The sequence below is a fragment of the Anneissia japonica genome, unplaced genomic scaffold (genome assembly GCF_011630105.1).
Source record: "Anneissia japonica isolate Jap-2015-1 unplaced genomic scaffold, ASM1163010v1 scaffold2308_len244532_cov108, whole genome shotgun sequence".
Classification (NCBI taxonomy): Eukaryota; Metazoa; Echinodermata; class Crinoidea; order Comatulida; family Comatulidae; genus Anneissia; species Anneissia japonica.
This window is the reverse complement of record NW_022687540.1, coordinates 219,357-240,779: the sequence shown is the minus strand read 5'-3', so window position 1 is coordinate 240,779 and position 21,423 is coordinate 219,357. Positions and strand designations below refer to the sequence as shown.

The 21,423-nt window shown below is 36.3% G+C and overlaps 1 protein-coding gene across 1 annotated transcript in view; it reads left to right on the top strand.

Annotated features, from left to right (window-relative positions):
• Positions 1-21,423, top strand: part of LOC117119278 — an 88,404-nt gene that overhangs the window by 14,963 nt on the left and 52,018 nt on the right. The window contains exons 3-5 of the mRNA XM_033264084.1: positions 407-607; positions 749-802; positions 18,658-18,906. Coding sequence (XP_033119975.1) covers positions 763-802; positions 18,658-18,906 — 289 coding nt within the window. The 5' untranslated portion in view covers positions 407-607; positions 749-762. The remainder of the gene's footprint in view (positions 1-406; positions 608-748; positions 803-18,657; positions 18,907-21,423) is intronic.

Genomic DNA, 21,423 nt, shown 5'->3' with positions numbered 1-21,423 from the left:
TGGTTTTATTTGAACACTTTATTATGACATCATAAAGTGATGAATAAAAACACTAAACTCATGGTTTTATTCATTGGCCTAGAGGCTAGGTCTAGCCTAGCTAGGTAACATCGATCGTTCGTTCATACATACGTATATTGAGCGTTAAGTACGTATTCGGTCAAAGTTACTACAAATTTAACCCACCTATTTTACAAATCCCCCGATTTACATACGCCCTCCGGTCCCCTACCGTACGTAAAATCGAGGTTCTACTGTATGTATATATATATATATATATATATATTTGCAAAATGATGATGATGTTGATGATGATAAAGTCAGAAATGCAGTGGTAAGATAATAGTTATTTGTACAGTGACAGTATCATGGCCTTGGCGCTTAATGTGTTGAAATCTTTTTTCAGCTTTGCTGGATCTGGATATAACACTGTACTCTTCAACACCACTGACATCGCCTAACAATGCAAATGAATTTCGTGGATATGCTATAAACAATTGCAGAACAACTGATCTTACAATCGGGATATTGTACAAGGTTGTGGATGGCAAGGAGAATTTAACATGGGCTGATACTGGATATTCTGGCAACAACAATGATGATACAGGTGAACAATTAAAGGACATGCCAGATAATAAAATATTTAACACTGGAAGCGAAATATCATACAGAGTACGTAATAATTTTGTATATCTCGGTGTTAAAAATTTACCAAACCCTGAAAGTGACGGTGTGTTTTCATTTATAGCAACAACATCTGAAATGGTTTCTAGTGCAGCAATTGTTGTGACATCATCATCGGGTGAGTATCAGCAGTTTTTAGTTTTCTATCAAACTGCATTAATAAATAATTAATTCACTCATTCGCTTGTCTTAAGTTGGAGGAAAGAAGTAGGTTTTAAGTATAGGTTTATATTTGATCTGTTCACCCATCTTGAATTGTTTTATTGAATTTTGAAAACTAAGTAACAAATGGGAATTTTATTGTAGTAAAAGTAGATTCGCTAAACTTAATTGAGTTTAATAAGGTGAACTTAGGCATAGATAGATGACCCCCAAGCAACCCACTGGCGCATTGTTTTTTTTCTCATACACTTAAGGCAGAAATTACAGAGGGCCTGACTAGTTACCAACCGTCTCGCATCGTGTGGGACGGTCTTGCATTTCAAAGTGATTTTAGATGAAACACGCATTTTGCATGATCAGAAATTTGTCACGCATTTACCACAAGTCTATGTGTATTAACGAATTTTAACAAATTGAGGGAAAATTTTACTTAAAATTAGAAGAAATTGGTTTTATTAAAAATATAAAAATGGTCATGCAATAGTTTGATTCATTAGAGAGCTTTCCGAGAAAATTTCTCCTTCCTGACCAAAACAACCCAACTATCCACATACTTGGTAGAATCTAAATAGTCGAGGGTTTTTTATTTGTTTTAATAAATCTGTTTAATTAAAAATTAATCGATTTACACTGAGCTTGTTTCTATCTGCAAGCTATCACACACTTTGAAACTTTGGGCAATCTGACGTCATCACAGCCAAGCACATGTTTGCCCATCCATGACCCCATGAAAAAAATTAACCAATTAGCGGGCAGAGTTTAGGAAGCATGGCCTAATTTTTACCTGAAGAATGGGTTGTTGTGTGTAAAAAGAAAATGAATGTAAAAACAATATAAAAGCATAAAATCCAGTTTGATATTATTTACATTTTACTGATAATACAACATAAAAGACATTATATAACTTGCTTTTATTAAGAATAAAGTTTAATATTGAGTTCACGGTGATCCTGCCAAGTCTGCCATCACTGGTACTACTACTAGTACCAGCGTAGGCTTGGGCTAGGCCTAAAATTTTCATATCGGCGATTTTTTCGTCAGCGTTGGGAGGCTAGACACTGTTTACGTTGGCATTGCCGAATGCCAGCATTAATTTTGAGGGCTGTATCCCTATGCCTAGGCAGTGTTTACATACAATATGGTATTTGAAAGTATAAAGAGACAGCATTGAATTTGTGGTCGAATATTTGAGTAGTGTAAACACACACAGGTACAATTCTATGTATTGTTTCGTGTTAATTTCTTACAAACATTTCGTTCATATTCAATATGAATAAAGGCATAGATTATATAGCAAGCAGATAAACACTAATTTTGCGATATTCTATACACATGATATGATGTACTGTTTAGGCTTTTTCTACCCAATTAAATATTGATTAGCTAAATATAAAATGATCAAAATCAGAAGGAAGTAAAAATGAGCTTTCACTGATTTACAGACGGTTCTACAAAAATCCTTAAACCAATGACAGACCCGTAACCAGGGGGGGTTCGGGGGTTCAGACGAACCCCGCCGTTTGCTAGCTGGCTCCGCTTGGATGGCAAAAAAGAAGAAAATCTTGAAAGAAGATTGCTTAAACTTAAAAAAAAACAATTCTGTTCAAATAATCTTTATAGACAATGGCAACTTTTTAATACAAGTTTCAAGATGGAACTCTTATTTATGTGGTCAGCGCAAATTTGAACCCCCCCCCCTCCAAAAAAAAATCCTAGTTACTGGCCTGTATGAATCAGGCAAAAGAATACAGAAACGCTCACTGTCTGTTAATTAATAATATTCATGGATTTTTTTGTCATAAAAAATAATTGTAAAATTGTAAGTTAACTGGTTAACTGTGTTCAAAGCACTAATTTGTTTCAGAGCATTATAAACGTATATCCATCAGAATCACGTCATACTGTATCTAAGCCTATCTGTAGGCCTACTCAAATACAGCGCCAGATTCAATAATACATTAGGCCTACTACTAAGCCAAATCTATTCTTCAACGCGTCATAGATGAAAATCAACTTGATAGAAGCCAATTTATCAAAGAAAGTTTCACCCATAAGCAATAGAATATTTTGTAACTAGCATTCAGTTTTCCATATTTTTTGTGTTTGGTAATTGTTTGTACACGGGTCCCTCATCACAATAAACAGTCTTTTAACGCCAACATAATGTCAATGGCTGCCGAATGTTTAAAATCAGACGGCTACCAGTACCAGTACTCTGTTTTTCTATACTTTCCAAGACCATGCTGTAGGCCTACATAAAGTGTGTGTAATCTAGTACTACACTTTTTATACTGTCTTGACTACCAAGGACTATTTACGGGATTTTGGCCTAGTGACTCCATAGCGTTCATCCACGCATAAAACTTGATACACCACTGACTCTGTTTTACGAGGGGGAGTCTGTATGCATATTCATGCATATCAGTTCTCCTAACTGACCTAAAATAGCACCCTCTATAATTTCTGCCGGAACTGTATGGGAAAAAAAATAATACACCCTGGACATCGTCAATATACATACAAGTTAGAAAATACAAATAGACCTGTCAGAAATTCGATTGTCAATTAAATACTGAATTAATATACTAAACCAGTGTTGGATTTAAGGGGAGGCCCAGCCTCTAACCCCTAAATTTTTCAAAATTTAACAAAAACTGAGAAGAATATTCTACTCAAATTTAAGTCTAAGAGTGCCATTTCCAGCCGTGCAGAGGTGGCCATAATTATAAATTTTCTTACATCAGCCCCAACCACGGTGGGCTGAGGTACAGTAGATAGACCGTCCATTTGTGAAAGTCTTTCTCTGGGCCCCCCTGTTTTTCAAATTCCTGGATCCGCCACTGTAAACTTTGATACCCATGTTATGAATCTTTTCAACATGTTTGGAATAAAAGGAAGCATAGCTTTTACTTTTAATGTTTCTATACTTTATTTTTTATGGTGAAATTAGGCACTCTATAATCGATTAAATTAGTCCACTAATCCGTTAAAAGGCCGTAGCTCCCAAGGTGGGATGGGAGGCACACCAGGGCTCTGCTCCACGATCCCGCTGCAGCCGTAGGCGGCCCCAGACCCCCAACCAATTGGCCTGGGCAGCGATGGTGTCCCAGGGCCACGCGAGCGATTTTGGCGCACTGTACCTATTCGATACAATATTTGTGTTCCTAGCGTTAAGCAGCAACTATTTAAACATTAAGTTGAATATTAGGCCTACTATGAATTCCAAATTTTGACCTTTAAGACTTTCCAGCTTAGCCTTAGCTTCATACTTGAGTGTTTCAGTCAGTTGAAGCAGGCAAACTGCTTAGGGTTTAGATCTGTTTCCACTCTGATTCTACTCTTATACAGCCATAAGCTAGAAGAATTGTAGGTCACAGCTAGGAAATCATAATTAAAATATTAAAATTAGTTTGCAATAGAATTTAATTACGCTGTTGGTTTGAATAATACAATGCAATGCCTAGCATAAGTGGCCTAGTCGACCTGTCTACTCGGACTGTATCGCCATTGACATAAACTTTAATTTATGAATAATAAACATTTTTAAAAGTTTTTACGTACTCCGTTGCTGGATGGAATAGGGCCTAGTCTAGTATAGGCCAGGTATAGGCCTACCTAGGTAGGCCTGGGCCTTGCCACACACTTAATTTTGGATGTGATTTCAAAGCAATCATGCCGTTAAGTCTAATTTATGTTGTACGCTCCATGCACATTACTGAAAATTGATATTATTCAAACTCCTCCTCCTAGACTCTCCTATCTTACTCTAGTTTAATTTGAGATGTTGATTTCAAAGCAATCATGCCGTGTTAGTCCAAATTTATGTTGTACGCTTCATGCAAATTACTAAAAACTGATATTATACAAATTTAATTTTAGAATAAAATTTATACTACAGAAAATGAACATTTTCCCGATTGCACTGGACTGTCTTATCTTACTCTATTTTAGTGATATATGGACTATTACATAATTTTCTTTTCTTGTTTTTTTAAAATTTTAATTACAACTCCTCACATGTTTTGCGCATAGAAACTCTTGTATTTTGCACAATATAAATATAACCTTTAAGAAATCCTGTGGTTACTCTTTTAGTATAAATATAATTTTAAAAAAAACTAAGGGAGGTCTATGTAGCCAAGTTTTTATAATTCCTTGAGCAAGAAAATCGTTCATCCTTATGAAGACAGCCTTTAGGTATCAGACTAATACATTTTCTATGGCCGGGCTGCATTATTTTTTCCCCATAAAGTTAATGCAGAAATTATAGACGATGTGCATTTAAGGTCAGTTAGGTGAACTGATAAACATGAATATGCATGCCTCACTTCTCGTTTGCGAAAGCTTGTGAAAGCTGCAGCGTTGAATAGCATACATGGTACTGATTCGGAAGGATAAACGTATAGAAATGCTCAGCATTGTATTAAGACAATTCTATGTATAGTTTAAATAGTGAGTTAACATTTATTATATAATGAGTAATGTATTACAGGCAGATATATTATATGATTCATTTTACAAACACCAACGATATTCTGTACACTGACTCAGGCTATACACCAACAGTAAAACTGTTACTAATGGTTTACTTTATGGATCTTGTAATTTTGTATAGTTTAAAATTTATAAAAACCTCATATTTTACCTCAGCCTCATTTTGATCTTATTTTGTTCTAAATTTTTTTTTGTGATTTTGGCTTCACTGTTCTTACAAAATGTGTTTTTATTTTTAAAAAAAGTATTGTTTATTCACTGTCTGCCAACAGAATCAACCTTAATACCCAGTTTTACAATTGAAAAGCTCATTTCTATGCTCACGCTACAATAGGGTCAAACTTCCTATCGCCAAAATGGCAAAAGGTTTTTAATTTTTTTCGCCAAATTGAAAATGCTTTAGCCAAATATGATAACCATGTTTTAAATAACGAAATCGCTGAAGAAATATTGTTTTAGCGTTCTCTTAGCGTGGGAACGATAGTTTTAGCGTGTTATGTGCAGGAAATGATCAGAATGTTTGCTTCAAAACTGCCCATGCATGTCCATACGCATAGATTTATCTATCTGGGATTTTCCACATGAACTTGACAGTGTCTGTAAATCTGTACTGAACATGTGAAAATAGGGTCGCTTAGTGTGGTGATATTTTCGCTGCTCGCGATAACTTAAGAAGAGCCAAGCTAGTCTAGGCCTAGCCTAGGCGAAGCTTAAATTGTTTATAGTATACAAAAATTTGCATTCGCCATTTTGGCGAACGATGCAAACTTTTTCTTCGCCAAACGGTATCTCAATTGGCGAATGGCTATCGTGAGGGTAGCATAATTATTATCAAACGATATCTCATACAATAAATAGAACTGTGCATTTCAGCACCTCAAAATGTGGGACGAAATTTGGGTGTTGTATGTAAACGTGTCACTACAAAGTGTAAAACTAGATTTTGACGTTTTTGTGTCTATTCTTCTTTTATATTATATACGTATATTTCTGTTAAAGAATATTATCTAACTGCTAATTTCCTTTCACTATGGAATCATCGTCTACATAGCTATACTATAACTAATTATTATAACTATTTACTTACATTAAATCGAAATACTGAATTGTACGTTGTTCTACGTTTTCATATTAACCGTAGTATTAATGATAGGTCTACTACAGTATATGTGGGGTCCAAATTATTCCAAATTAGCACAATAATAAAAATGAAGCGGGAAAGTCGTTCATCGTTATACAAGATACAAGATACAAGATACAAGTCAACTTTATTGTCAAAATAATACATTCTGAGATATTTGTTGTACATGACATAGAATCGTTCAATAAAGATAGAAAATAAAAATTTGAGTCCTGTGCAGTTATCTTCTGAAATTTTGATTAAATAAATTACAAGCAATGTACAATGCTGAATTTTTAAAACGGTTTGTGGATATTTTGTTTTGTTTATGTCTAACCCTTCCCGATCTATTTATGATAATGTCTGAAAATAATGGATGAATGAATAAGATAGTCAATAGGTATTAAACAAATAATATTTTCAATGTGGTCACTTTTAATGTAGAATATGCGTAATGTAAGTAAATAGGGAGGTTTTGCAACCTTACGAAAACGATAACGAAAACGACTATGTCATCATGTTTTGAACTTTAAAGATGATCCCCAAATATTTTGATCACAGAGTATCAAGCGATTCTCATAACTCTATGTATGTTTTGTTATGCACCGTAAACGACTGCATTCACAAAAGATTATTTATTCACACTGTAACATAATTGAATGCAGAAAGAAACCTTCCGAAGACTTTATACAGATATTTATTGGCAAGATATATATTTATTTATTTTCGTATTCGTTCAGTGTGTGCGAAAACGTGATTTTTATAGTTTGCGATTACGGGAACGAAAATGTGACGTATATGTGACATATTCGTTTTCGTTATTGTTTACTTAAGGTTGTGAAACCTCTTTTATATCACTGTTGTTGAAGATATTAGACTAATACTTGGATGATCCCAGCATAAAGAAAAAATAATTAGGTATTTGTTTTTTAAGATGTTTGAGAGGGTACCCCTAGTACTGTATGTGGTTCCAATATGGTCCTCAATACAATACAAACCTGTTTTTGAGGTCAGTTTTTAACAAACAGACTTAATATTTTATTATTATACTGTTGTGCAATGGAACCATTGAAAAAAAAACCTGTTATATTCCTTGTTGAACCCACAGATGTGAAAACGCCCACAAATGTAATAACAATTTAACCACAATTGTAAAACACAGCGCCCAAAATATAATAACCCCTGCAAATGTACAAAACAATTAGGTGCCCACAAATTTAATCACCCACAAAATGTGATAACGCCCACAAATTTAACAAAAAAACGTGACCTCTTGGCCCACAAATGTAATAATTTTCATTTAACTTGTAGCATGCTATCAAGACTCAAACAAAAAATAGTCTCCCAGCGAGAGAGTGTGTCTACTGCCTTATAGGCCTACTTAATTTTTACTTAATTATCTGAATGGGTAATCAGTTATCTCGTCTCTATGACGCATGTTGGAGTTTTGAACACAATCTTGTTCGACTTCTGAACTCTATTCATTTTCTAGTAGGGCAACTCTATCTCGTGGGAGTACCCATCATGCACCTCCAACCGGATTTACTCGCTCTTACTTACTGTAGTTAACTCACTGCCAGACGACAACATACGAAAAGTCTGTGCACCTTCTGATATTCATTAGGCCGACCCCTCCTTAAACTAACGTTAGAATACGGCACTTTTGGCAGTAAAGAACAATTAAAACCTCATAAAAAAGGCAACTAATCCGTTTACCCATAATTGAATCCAAGGACACCAGTGTTAAACACTCAGTACTTATCCTTGATAATGTGTTAATCCAATTAATATAGTGAGATAGTGTAACGTTAGTTTATCGAGGGTGGGTTGAGCTAGTATCATCTATGAGGGGTTTGAATAACAAAAACTGTAGGAAAGATGTTTATTGAATGTGTGGAAGGGATTAATGATCATTTGAGGTCAAATAATTATGCTCATTATGCATGCTGCAAAAATTGGTTTTTATTGAAATGTCATGGAGATGCCTACAAGATATAGTTTTCAAAGTATATTTCAGGTCAAATGTTATTTAAGGTTAAATAATGGAAAAAACGATACTAAAGTGTAATAGTAGTTAGCAAGTTTATAAATCTCAGTCGTTTATGGCATTTGTACTATGCTTGAATAAGTGCAAATAATTTTGTTATATAATGTTTGACAAAAGCATATAAGATACTGAACAGTATAGTAAAACTCTATTCCTAATTCATTTAAAACGATGTTTAAGGTGGGTAGTCCATCCAGCAAAGCTGATCATTTGGGGCCCTCATGTACAATAAGTCTAGGGGGCTCATTACAATAATAGTATATATTTAGTAAATATATATATATATTTAGCCGCCTAAAGTGGTACATTTAACTTAGCTACACTACTGTAAATATTCTCTTCTCTTTGTACTGTACTGCGTAATTGGAACAGGTGCTACGATACATTTCTTCCAGATATTGATGGTAAATCATCACAAATGATGCTGTGAGGTACTGGGGCGGGTCCAGGTATTCGCAAGAGGGTGTGCAGAAACAATTACGTGGGGAACTGTGTCAGTCTGTCTTGCCAGTCTCCATCTTTTGAGACTAACCTGATAATCCCAAATGATCCCCCTCCCACAAATAAAATAAAAGCTGCTCACTATTTACCAATGTCTGTGCAGTTTTTTTGCCCTCCCTTTTGCCTTGTAACATGTTGGGTTGTGTTATGTCTTGATAACAAATGCAAATGTAAAAATATGTAGGTTCAGAACACGGTGTGTAAACTTTCAAACTCCATTTATTGAAGAACAACATGTAGTATGGAGCGCCGTAAGCGCAGTAATCTGGGACTATGCATATATAACATATCCTCCCCTCCATTTAAAGAAATAAACATTTGTAACAATGCTCATCTTTAAGCTAAGTTGCATTACATACTGGTTAGATTAGATTAGACTGATTAGATTTTCAGTTACCAATCTGGTGTAGTTACAATTAAAGTTCAATCATCAGTATTGTACAATAATTAGTAGTTATCATTTATATGAATTATAGTTTGGTTGTACAGTTAACTCCGAATAAAATGAACATCAGTTCAACTAAAATAATTTCTCGTGCACAGTTATTTTTCATTTACAAGTTCAGTCTGTCTGGTGGGCGAACATTTTCCCTCTTTGGGTAACGTCGTACATGTTCTGCTTTAAGTGTAGATGGTGGTTCCGTCATTGGTGTGATTGTGGTAGGCATGTATGTTTTCTTGATGTCTGTCAAAGTAAGGCTTTCTGGTTTTGGAGCATCAGCTAATGGATGTGTGTCATCCAGGCTCAAAGTTACAGTCGGTGTAACCTTAACTGCAGTAGGATGTAGCTGGTCAGTATGACGTCGCCACAATGTCGTCCCATTCCTGTGTTGACAGTGTAAGAAAGCGGTCCAGTCTTTTCTTGAATTTGAGCTGGCATCCACTTTGTGTTTGTGCTGCGGTAACCACGTACCATCACTTGTTGTCCAGGCTCGAATTCTCTAACGTTAGCGCCGCAGTGCTTCGAGAACTTCATGCGATCCTGACCTTCCAATTCTTTGGCGGTCAAGTCAGGTTTCAGTATGTCTAACCTCGTTCTTAAATTACTTCCATAGAGTAACTTTGCAGGTGTTTCCTTGGTAAGTGTATGAGGTGTCGTTCTGTATTTAAACAGAAAGGTGCTTAGTTGATCCTGTACACAACGGTTTTGATGATCTCGTTTCGCCTGTTTCATGGCTGTTTTAAATTTTTGCACAAATCTTTCCGCCAATCCATTGGTGCGCAGATGATAGGGTGCTGAAGTAATGTAACGTATTCCGTTTTGCTTCATAAAAATTTGGAATTCCTCAGAGGTAAACTGCGATCCATTGTCGGTGACTAATTGCCTCGGAATTCCGCATTGACTGAAAAGAATACGTAGCTTTTCAATCGTCCCCAATGCTGTCGTTGACTTCATCGGAAAGACTTCCGGCCATTTTGAATGGGCGCCGACGACGATCAAGAACATACATTTCATGAATGGTCCAGCGAAATCTACATATAATAATAATAATAATAATAATAATAATGTGGTCTTATAGAGCGCTTAATACAAGACAATGATTCTAAGCGCTTTACAAAAACAGAAAAGAAAAGGAGGGATACCAAAGACATATCCTAACAGTAACAAAAAAGAATAGACACAGAGGAACCATTTTCACCGTTTGTTCTCCAGCACTTTGAAGCTCCCATAATAGAGAGCTCGCCGGAACAGAGCTCACAGGAGCTCGAGTGAAAATGGCATCTGACTATCCTATCCTACCACAAAAGAAATGTAAAAAGTGAATTTGATATCAATGGCTAGGGTTTAAGCAAGAGGGGCAAAATAAACTGTAAAAAGATCCCATGCGGTAGATGTCCACTCCCAAGGATGTACTGGAGCAGCTTTTGGCATTTTACTGGTTTGCTGACAACCAATGCATGCCTTACAAACGTATAAACAAGCCTTACAGCGCCCTGGGAGGGCGCTGTACAGCGGCGACCAGGTTGATCTCGGTGTTAGTTAGGCGAATTTATTGATATTTCTCTCACTATATGTGTATTAAATTGCCCTTAAAAGGAAGATCTTTGATCACAATGCCTTTGTGGTCCGTGTTGTTGTGGAAATCGTTGACCCTTGTGACTGTAGTTGAAATTTCACGAGCAATTCCTCTAGGCCATGACGATGTCGGCGATATGCCCAGGCCCAGGCATTCCCCACCTGCTGTATACAGTCGTGAAGAGCTCCTGCGCCTTAGGCCTAGACAAAATACCGACGACCCGAAGCCTAGTTGGTCTTATCCTCTACCATCAGAGATGGATCCTGATCAACTTCGGAGTAAAATCAGGAAGTGTGGGAAAAGAGGAGGAGCACGCGCTAAACTCAGAAGGAAAAAATTCAACCTCCCTATGCCATCTGTAATTTTTGGCAACGCACACTCACTCAAAAACAAGTTTAATGAATTGGCTGCAAATGCCCGATATCGTGTTGAATACAAGACAGCTGCCTCATGGCATTCACAGAAACCTGGCTAAACGAGTCTGTTTCTGAACATGGATCCAAAATTGACGGCTTCAATTGTGTGAGACTAGACAGAGACAAGGTCAGTACAGGAAAAAAAGAAGGTGGTGGCGTGTGCCTGTATGTCAACGAATCATGGTGTAAGAATATATCTGTAAAGGTACGCTATTGTTCTTACAATTTGGAACTGTTAACAGTTGCCCTTCGTCCCTTTTATTTACCAAGGGAATTTTCTCAAGTCACTGTCATTTATATACACCCAAAAGCAAACTTTAAAGAAGCCTGTACTAAAGTCGCCGACATAGACAATCATCTAAGCTGTAAGTCTCCAGACTCAATAAAATTATTCCTCGGTGATTTTAATAAAGGATCCCATAAAGAGCTTCCGAAGGTAATCCGCATCTTAACCAGTATGTTAATGTCGGAACAAGAGAAGATTCCATACTCGATTTGTGCTTTGGAAATATAAAAAATGCGTATACTGTAAAGTGACGTCCAAGTATAGGGCGGTCGGATCACGATATGATTCAACTGATCCCCACATATGTCCAAAAGGTTAAACGCATAAAACCTGTTAACAAGTTCATAAAGAAATGGAACTATGACTCCTTTGAAACACTTAAGGCGTGTTTTGATTCCACCAGTTGGGATTGTTTTCTAGAGGACTGCACTTTGGACAATGCTACAATCACTGTGTCAGAGTATATAAAGTTCTGCGAGGAACTAGTTATCCAAAAGTCAAAATTTGTGTCTTTTCAAACAACAAACCTTGGGTCTCCAAGGATTATAGAGACCTGTTGATTAAAAAACAAAGACTATTCAAGGAAGGAGACCAAATGCAACTGAAACATGTCCAAGACTCCATTGATAAATTGACAAAAGATTTAAAAAAAAGATACGGGAAAAAAGTTGAACAGAATTTTAGGAAAAATTATTCAAGAAGTGCATGGAAAGGTGTTAAACAAATAACTGGTCTTGGCAAAAAAAGCAGCTTAATTAGAGAACCAAACAGAGACTTTTTGAACTCTTTAAATGAACACTTTTGTCGTTTCGATACTGACTTTCACCTTTATTCTGAAATTAAAAATCAAAAAATGTTTGAGTTAGGCTCTGATACAGACATCACTAGGAGATCCATCATACTTGACTCATGTGAAGTTAGGAACTGTCTTAAAAGAGTTAAAAGCAGTAAGGGCACAGGGCCAGATGGCTTATCGGCAAAAATTATTAAAAACTGCTAGTGAGCTATGTTATATTTTCAGTAGACTATTTAAGTGGTCACTGGACACCCATTCTGTTCCTCGTTTGTGGAAACTGTCAAACATAATGCCAATCCCTAAAAAGAACCCCCCTCTTAGGGCTAACGATTTCAGACCCATCTCACTTACATCCATCCCGATGAAGTGCCTTGAGACACTCGTAAAAAGTTTGCTGCTTAAGGACTGTCACCCACTTCTGGATATGTACCAGTTTGCCTATAAAGCCAAAATGGGTGTCTCTGATGCACTACTTACCTTTGTCCATCTTGTACAATCTAATTTAGACAAAACCAGCAAAGAAAACAGGTATGTCCGAGCTACATTTTTTGACTTTAGTTCGGCTTTTAACTGCATACAAACTCATCTGCTTATGGATAAGCTAAAATTTCTAGATGTAAACCCTAGTTTAGTACTCTGGATCGGTGATTTTTTATCAGATCGCCCTCAAAAGGTAGTTATTGGGAACATGGCATCTGAGGAAACATTATGCAACACAGGAGCCCCGCAGAGGTGCGTACTTTCCCCGGTTTTGTTTAGCATTTATACTAATGATTTTAAGATTAATTTTGATGTTGATGACTGCTGCTTACTCAAGTATGCTGATGACAGTGTCATCATTGGATCCATTAAGGATAATAATGAGCAAAAGTACAGACAGTCCATTAATGAATTTGTCACATGGTGTATAAACAATAATCTTACTTTAAATACAGATGAAACTAAGGAGATCATACTTGATTTTCGACGCAGTAAAACCAGAGTACCAAATGCTCTCACCATTAACGATCAAAACATTGAAATTGTGAACGAATTTAAGTACCTGGGCGTTGTCATTGATAAAACATTAAACTGGGAAGCAAACACTTTATCAATTACAAAAAGAGCTAGTCAAAGGATGTTTTTCCTAAGAAAACTAAAAACATTCAATATTAGCTGTGAAATTTTAAATCTTTTCTTCAAAAGTGTAATTAGAAGTGTTCTGCTCTTTGGTTCCATTGTTTGGTTCTCAAATCTTACACAAGCTGAAAAAAATAAATTATTTAAAATAGTAAAGTGGGCCAGCAAAATTACTGGGGGAAAATCCTGAAAATTTGGATGAGTTACATGAAATGGACATACTCCGCACAGTTAAAAAAAATCTGCGAAAATCCTGATCACCCATTAAATAAGTACTATAAGCAAAGCCGAACTGGCAGACTAATCACCTTAAATAAAACACTAAACGTTGTAGACAATCTTTTGTTCATAATTTCATTCATGTCTTCAATAAACATTTCAGTAGATAGTCATTTCTGGAAATGTTGCTGTCTCTTATTGGTGGGTGGGGACTTTTCAGGAGATATGGAGACTCACTGTGATCCACCGGCTGTTTTCTGTGTCTGTGACTACCAGGCTATTTTTTAGTTTCTGGCTGTTTTTGCAGATTCATGGCAGCGCTGTCCCCTATTCCTGTAGCCGGAGGGTCATGGTGATGTCTTTCCTGATCCTGACTCCACACCCACCAATAAGATTCAATAAGATTCATTAATGAATGAACTACTACAAGGCGTAGATGGGTGCCACAAGGAGTAGATGGGTGCCACAACTGAAGATAAGATCGGACGAAACCGTCAATAATAGTTAATAAGACCCAAAAATGAACAAAGTTACTGCATATTTTCTGGTTTGGGGGCGTTAAGAACAGCATTAATCTTGTCTGGTGATTTCTGCAAACCCTCTGAATTTATGATGTGTCCACAATAGGTAGCGCTATCTTTGAAGAATTCGCATTTCTCACGGTTTACTCTCAGGTTGTATGTATTCAATCTCTCTGGACTGTGTCCAAGTTGTTTAAGTGTTCCTTGATTTACCTACCGCTGATGATCATATCATCGAGGATGCATGATGTGAACGGAATGTTCTGCAGTACCTGGTCCATTGCTCTTTGCCAAATGGCGGGGGCCGATGCCACCCCAAATGGTAGGCGGTTATACCTAAATAACCCTTTGTGAGTGTTAATAGTTAGAAGCTCCTTGGATGCTTCGTCTACTTCCATCTGTAGATATGCCTGTTTGAGGTCGATCTTTGTAAATTTTTGACCACCCGACAGGGATGCAAAAATGTCCTCAATTCTGGGTAAGGGGTACTGTTCCACTTTCATAACAGGATTAATTGTGACCTTATAATCACCGCAAATTTGCACTTGACCAGATTTCTTCTGTACTGGTACAATTGGTGATGCCCAATCACTCTGTTTCATAGGGCTTATAATTCCCTTCTTTTGTAGTCGGTCTAGCTGTTTCTCCACCTTGTCTCTCATTGCATATGGGACTTTCCTTGGCTTGTGAAATTTTGATTGACAATTTTTGGTGATGTAAATACTAGCCTTTAGCTTTTCCAGTTTGCCTAATTCATCCTTAAAAATGGATTTGTGTTTGTTCAGAATTTCATCCAGACCGCAGGTCTTTGTCTCTTGTAGGACCTTAATTTCTTGGCAGTCCAACGGAAAGTTCTTAGCCAATCTTGGCCAAACAATGCAGGGACATCTTGTGGCACAACCAGCAATTCGGCATTTCCTTCATGGTTGTTAACACACACCGGTACCGTAAGCATGCCAAGGGGTAGATCTTCTCGCCAGAATACGTTTTCAAACGAATCGTGGTTTGTTGTAATGGTGGCATAGAGTTAAATACTTTCTTGTAGGTCGTTTCTGGTATGAGAGAAAGTGATGAGCCTGTATCCAGCTCCATCGGAATGAGCTTTCCATTTACGGTAGCATCCACTATAATCGGACTACCCTTTGTCTTGTGATTAACATGGAACATTGGTTCATAATCATCTTCCTCTTGGACATATTGTACTTTTTTCTTGTTAGTAGTAGTGGCAGATTTAGATGACATTTCTCTCTTCTTTTTCATACACACTTTTTCAAGATGTCCTTCTTTTGCACAGTAATTACATACTGTCTTAGCATGGTTACAGCAGTCCGCCTTATGCGATGTACTACCGCATCTGTAACAATAGGCTGACTTAGTCTGTTTCTGTCCTTGAAATTTCTTTGGTTTATTTGTTTTGGTAAAAAGTTTATTTTTAGTAGCGTATACGTCTTAGGCTCGATGAGTGCAAGCAGTGAAGGTACTTTCCTTTCATTGTCTACCTGGTTGGCTATGAAATATTGCTCGATTCTTTCTGCATAAGAATCCCAAGCTTCGACCGTATGGTCAAATTCTTCTACCTTTCCTATTGTAAAGGCCATGCTCATCCTCGTCGCCAATGTGTTATGCCTCGATAACAAATGCAAATGTAAAAATATGTAGGTTCAGAACACGGCGTGTAAACTCCATTTATTCAAGAACAACAACAAGTAGCATGGAGCGCCGTAAGCGCAATAATCTGGGACTATGGATATATAACAGGTTGGGGTGTGGGGGAAAGGTCCGGAGGTCGACAACCATCATTCCCTATCGATTCGCCCCAGCAGTATTATAATGTTAGGTACTGTAGTCATGCTGTGAAACATACGGTAGTCTGCCAAATATTTCAAGTATTGCCATATATTCGAGATCAATGTTGTAAAGCACAATATTGAATACTGTTACGTGTTAACTGTAATTTTAAAAAAGACCTTCGCAAATGAAAGACAAATTACCCTTTTAATAAAGAAATGTGAGGCAACCATGTTGTTTATAATGTTGACAAAAGCAGGTAATACAGTACACCTTAAAGAATATAGTAAAAATTCCTTATTCGTCATGTATTGACTTATTTTAGTGATTAATACATGGGCAATTTATTTTTTTCCCCCGTTATTACAGGGCCGTCGGAACCGCACTGGCTTTGGCCGGACCACTTTTTCTTAATCCTATCACAGGTCTCCCTCCATACCACCAATTAAAAATCCTTTTTGGGACCATGGTTTTAGTGGTCTTTAGCAGTCTTTAATTTGAATCAATATAATAAAAGACTGGCTTTAAAAGTAGTCTTTAATATCTCTATTTAGAGGGGAATTAAGAAATGATATAGTAAATGTAAGATGTTTGAATGGGTTTAGGGCCTACAGTTACTGTAAGATGTTATTATTATTATTAAAGCTAAAACTATTTCCCTGTAGTCAAGTCCTGTGCATGGTGGTCTTTTGGTGTCTAATTCAAAGGGGTCCCAATTTGGAAGAATCCACATCCGGGAGATCTGTTTAAATGAATTTTCTTATGACAACCAAATATTGCTGTGCATGGTGATAACCATTAATGATTGGTACTAACTGCTGCATCGACAATTGATATTACAGTTTAAAAACTTGTTAAAGCATGCAAATATCATCATGAATTTGCGGGAGATTGTTTATTTCGGGAAAAATATGCGGGAGTTCTTCCTGCCAGTTTCCAGGAGACCCCATTCCGAGACTCTACGGGAGACTTGGAACTCATGGGTACTAAATGTGGTCTTTAGATTTCTCTATTTAGATGGAAATTAAAAAATAATACATTAAATGTTTTAAAATGGTTGTACAGTAACTGCATGCTCTGATTTATTCTTAATTAAACATTTCTTAGTAGCCAGACATCAACTTGTCTTTCCATTAAAATATTACTAACATTGCCACTAACATTTAATTATCGTCGTGCAATAGAAAAAAACGCTATCACAAAACAGTGCATTGGCTAATATATCTATGTGTAAGTAATATATAACACAATTTATTGTATTGCTGTGTACATTTCAACTTTATTGACAATCCTTAATTTCAATATTTAAGATTGATTTTGAAATTGTTTAGAGGTATAATATAAAATAACAAATAACTATTATAAAATTTTGGCAAAGGTATAATGGCCAAGCCGGCCCTGATTAGGCCTACTTCCAATATAAAAAATTGTAACCCTTAAATTAAAAGTGAAGACATTAATTTTCCTAAAATTATGCATGTGCTATTTCCCGGCTGATGAGCCATTTTTTCAACCATGGTGAAAAAAAATGTGTTGCACCCCACCACCCACCCACGCCCACTCTTATTAAAATGGCCGATGGCTATGTATTATAATGCTTATTTATTGAACATATGTGTTTATATCAGCCGCACTCACTAAAGTGGTACGTTCTGCTTACCTCACTCAACAGTACCCTGCGCCTTCCTCTGTACTGTACTAGTGTAATGTGAGTACCGTAAAGACTTGATTTGAAGCCCTGGGCTGCTTTTTTGCAAACTTTGGACGGGCTTCTTTTCGAGATGGGATTCTTTTCAAGACTACTTTGCAAAGTAAAGAGGAGGGCTTTTATTCAAAATGAATGCTGTAAATTTTGTGAATTTGTACAATAAAATATAAATAAGGACACTGTAACATCAATCTGTGTCAAGGAGTGTATTTAATTTGCACTAAATTACCTAAACTACTGTATAAACCAAGCTTGTATTTAATTTATTTTGTTTTCTGAAATTCATGTGTCAGTGTATTTACTGTACTATCCTGAAAAGAAGCCTATGCTATCTTTAAAAGAAGCCCATGTGCTTCATTTGAGGCTAATTTTGCAAACTAAAGAGGGGCTTCAATTTAAGATGGGCTTCATCTCAAGATAAGGCCCACTGGGCTTCAATTCGAGGTTTTACGGTATTCTCACATGTTGCTTTTGTAGAGTGAAAATTCCTCGTCCGATATGTTATAGGTTCGTGTTAATGTAAAATTATTTTTGCAATATTTTAATGAACGTAAAATAGAAACTCAAAAAATGCCATTAATGGTAAGACACCTAAAAGAATAATGGTACGATATACTTTTTCCAGATCTGTGCAGGAGTTTAGAAGGTAAATTGTAAAAAAAAAACTGTTGTTTCTTATACTCAATTAATTATGTGATTATAATTACACCACACATATTAAGTGATATTTTTTGTTCTGTCATCACTACTAATATATTATTTGAATGTATTTCCACAGCCACCATTAAAATGAAGTTTCGAACGATGACTGTTGGCATTGGGGAATCTGCCACTATCAACCTCAGTGAAGACGGCGGTTATAACGATTTTCGCTGGAGACATAATTATGGTGACGTAATTCAAATGTGGAACAGTAAATCGTCCATTGCAATTAAAAATACACGCGCTACAGATGACGGGGTTTATGAATGTTATGGAAGTGATAGTCGAGATGACAACCGCGGAATTATGAGACTCATTGTCAGAGGTAAATAGGCATGATAACATTCACATTGGTCTAATTTCACAATCAATAGAATGTTGGATTGATGGAGGATGGAGAAATATTTTTAATTGCAATAATAAAAAATTGTTCCATTTTAATGAATTGGGTGTACCTGGGGGAAGATACCAAAGATATGTTCCAAATTTTAACTATGTGTTATTTTAATGTTTTCCCCCAAATGTGTTGCCATTGTCAAGTGGGCTATTGCATCATTGATGCTCTCCTTAAATTTAAAATCACCAAGTTTGTAGTATTAACTTATCGTTATTATTATTTATTATTATTATTATTATAATAATAATAATAATAATAATTATTATTATTTTTATTATTGTTCATTTAATTGTTTTATATATATATATATATATATATATTGCTTCAATCAAATCGACATCATCATATGCTTCCTTTATCAAATCCTAATAACAAAAACTTGAGACATAATTAACTTATCACCTCACAATGTTGCCGTACCAAAAGCTACCAGATTTCACCAATTCCATTACCTGGCTGCTCAATTCCTGATCCTCTCCGGCCCTGGTCTGTCTTGCTCTTGGGACCAATGCCACACTGGCTTTCGGACTCATATATTGCCAAATTGTTGGTTTTCAGAATTAGAATTTTCATTTTACTTATATTTTTATATATTTAATGTAATGTGTTATGTATTTTGTAAATATTCATTTTTAACTTGTAAATGCGTATTTTAATGTTTATATTTAAGTTTTAGAGGAGGGAGAGTGCAAAGTATGATTATCTCTAGCTATACCATTTGTCACCTTTTGTACACAGTTGATGATATGATGTTATGGCGAAAATCAGTAGGTCAGAGTACAGTTTGTCCTCCAATTCGAGACCACCTTTGGGACCTGGAAATTTGGGGTGGTCTCGGGGGTTGGTCTCCAGTTGGAGGGCTAGCTTTGTGTTAAAAGGTTGAAGATCGTTATTTGGGTCTTTGGAAAAGTGGTCTCGAATTAGAGGCATTTTGGAATTAGAGGGATTTCGGAATTGGAGGGTGCACTGTACGTACATACATTTCACCAATGACTTTAATGCCTCTTTGCCTATTGTCTGATCTCTCCGACTGCATTGCCTACTGTAACTTTGCGTGTTTGTATGTTTTCTTGGCAATTATTTGGTTTTTTTTTTTTTTTTTAAGTAATAGGCCTACGTGAAATAGGATAGGCCTGAAACTGCAGTCCCTTTGAAAACCCTAGGCCTATAAGGCCAGGGCTGGTAGTTCGTAGGCACCGCAATAGAACGATGGCAAACTTGCCTAGGCTTACTGTAGAACTAGATCCTAGTTGTGGCTTGACAGCTCAGCGCTTGGTTCTCAAAATCATGCCTTCTATTTTACGCGTGCATCTATGGCCCGATTTTGATAAAAATACATGTCTCTTATAGATTTTATGTTATAAATTTTAATTTCGGAAGTGTTTTTCTCGAATTTGTACTTGAACAAAATTTAAAGAAAAAAAAAAAGACCAGATTTTTTGGAAAATTTCGGTCGGAACACAACATATATTTTTTTTTGGCCTAATTATCATTACTCATTAAACATACACAATAACGATCATCATACATGACCAATCAGGGGTGGATCCAGGTTTTGAAGCAAGGGGTTCCATTTTTCCCCAAAGTACACAAAAGAAAGGGGGGGTCTTGGGGCCCTCCACCAAGAAAATTTTGATTCCTAGATGGCCGGAAATGAGCTTTTAATGACTTTTATGGATTTCCCCTCTTCAAAAAAGGTAATCTGATTTTATCGCCTACATAGAGAAAAAGAAATTATACAATATATATCATTTTATTTCAAAGATCATAATAATAAAGAGATCTTGCTGAATCAGATGGCTTGGAATTTAGTCCCTGGTTGTATAATAGACTATGGTCGAAACAAAACAATGTTTTTAATTTTATTTACTGAAAGCTAATTAGGCTAAAGTTAGACTGTCCGATCTGCCTACCTGCTCCTATAGCGTAGTTTTTTTATCATGCCTTTTAGGCCAGAATCCATGCAGAATTCGTAATAGAAGTGGCCCACACATGGAGGGTCTACCACCATAGTTGGGGACTGAGGTAAAACAATTCATGATTGTGGCATCTCTAGATGGCTGGAAATGGCACTCAAAGACTTAAATTTGGATATAAAAATAGGCGGCCTCCCTTGTTTCTTTTTTTACATTTCATCACGGTGGTGGTACGTCCGAACCCATTGAACCCCCCGAATTCACCACTGACAATATTTGTTAATTTTGTTTTACCATCAACCTTCAATAAACACCTTTTTTCAAAAGATTCAGTATAAAATTGAAACTTATATACTGTGCTCGATAAAACTATTTTAGACAGTGTTAATAATAAAATTAGTGTGTCTTAAAATTTATAGATGACAAATTTTCATTTTTAAAAGTTAAATTGAAAAAGGAGTACTTACTCAGAATGTTTCGATCCCTATCAGAGATCTTCATCAACTGACAGCTAGGTGTTATTTAGGTC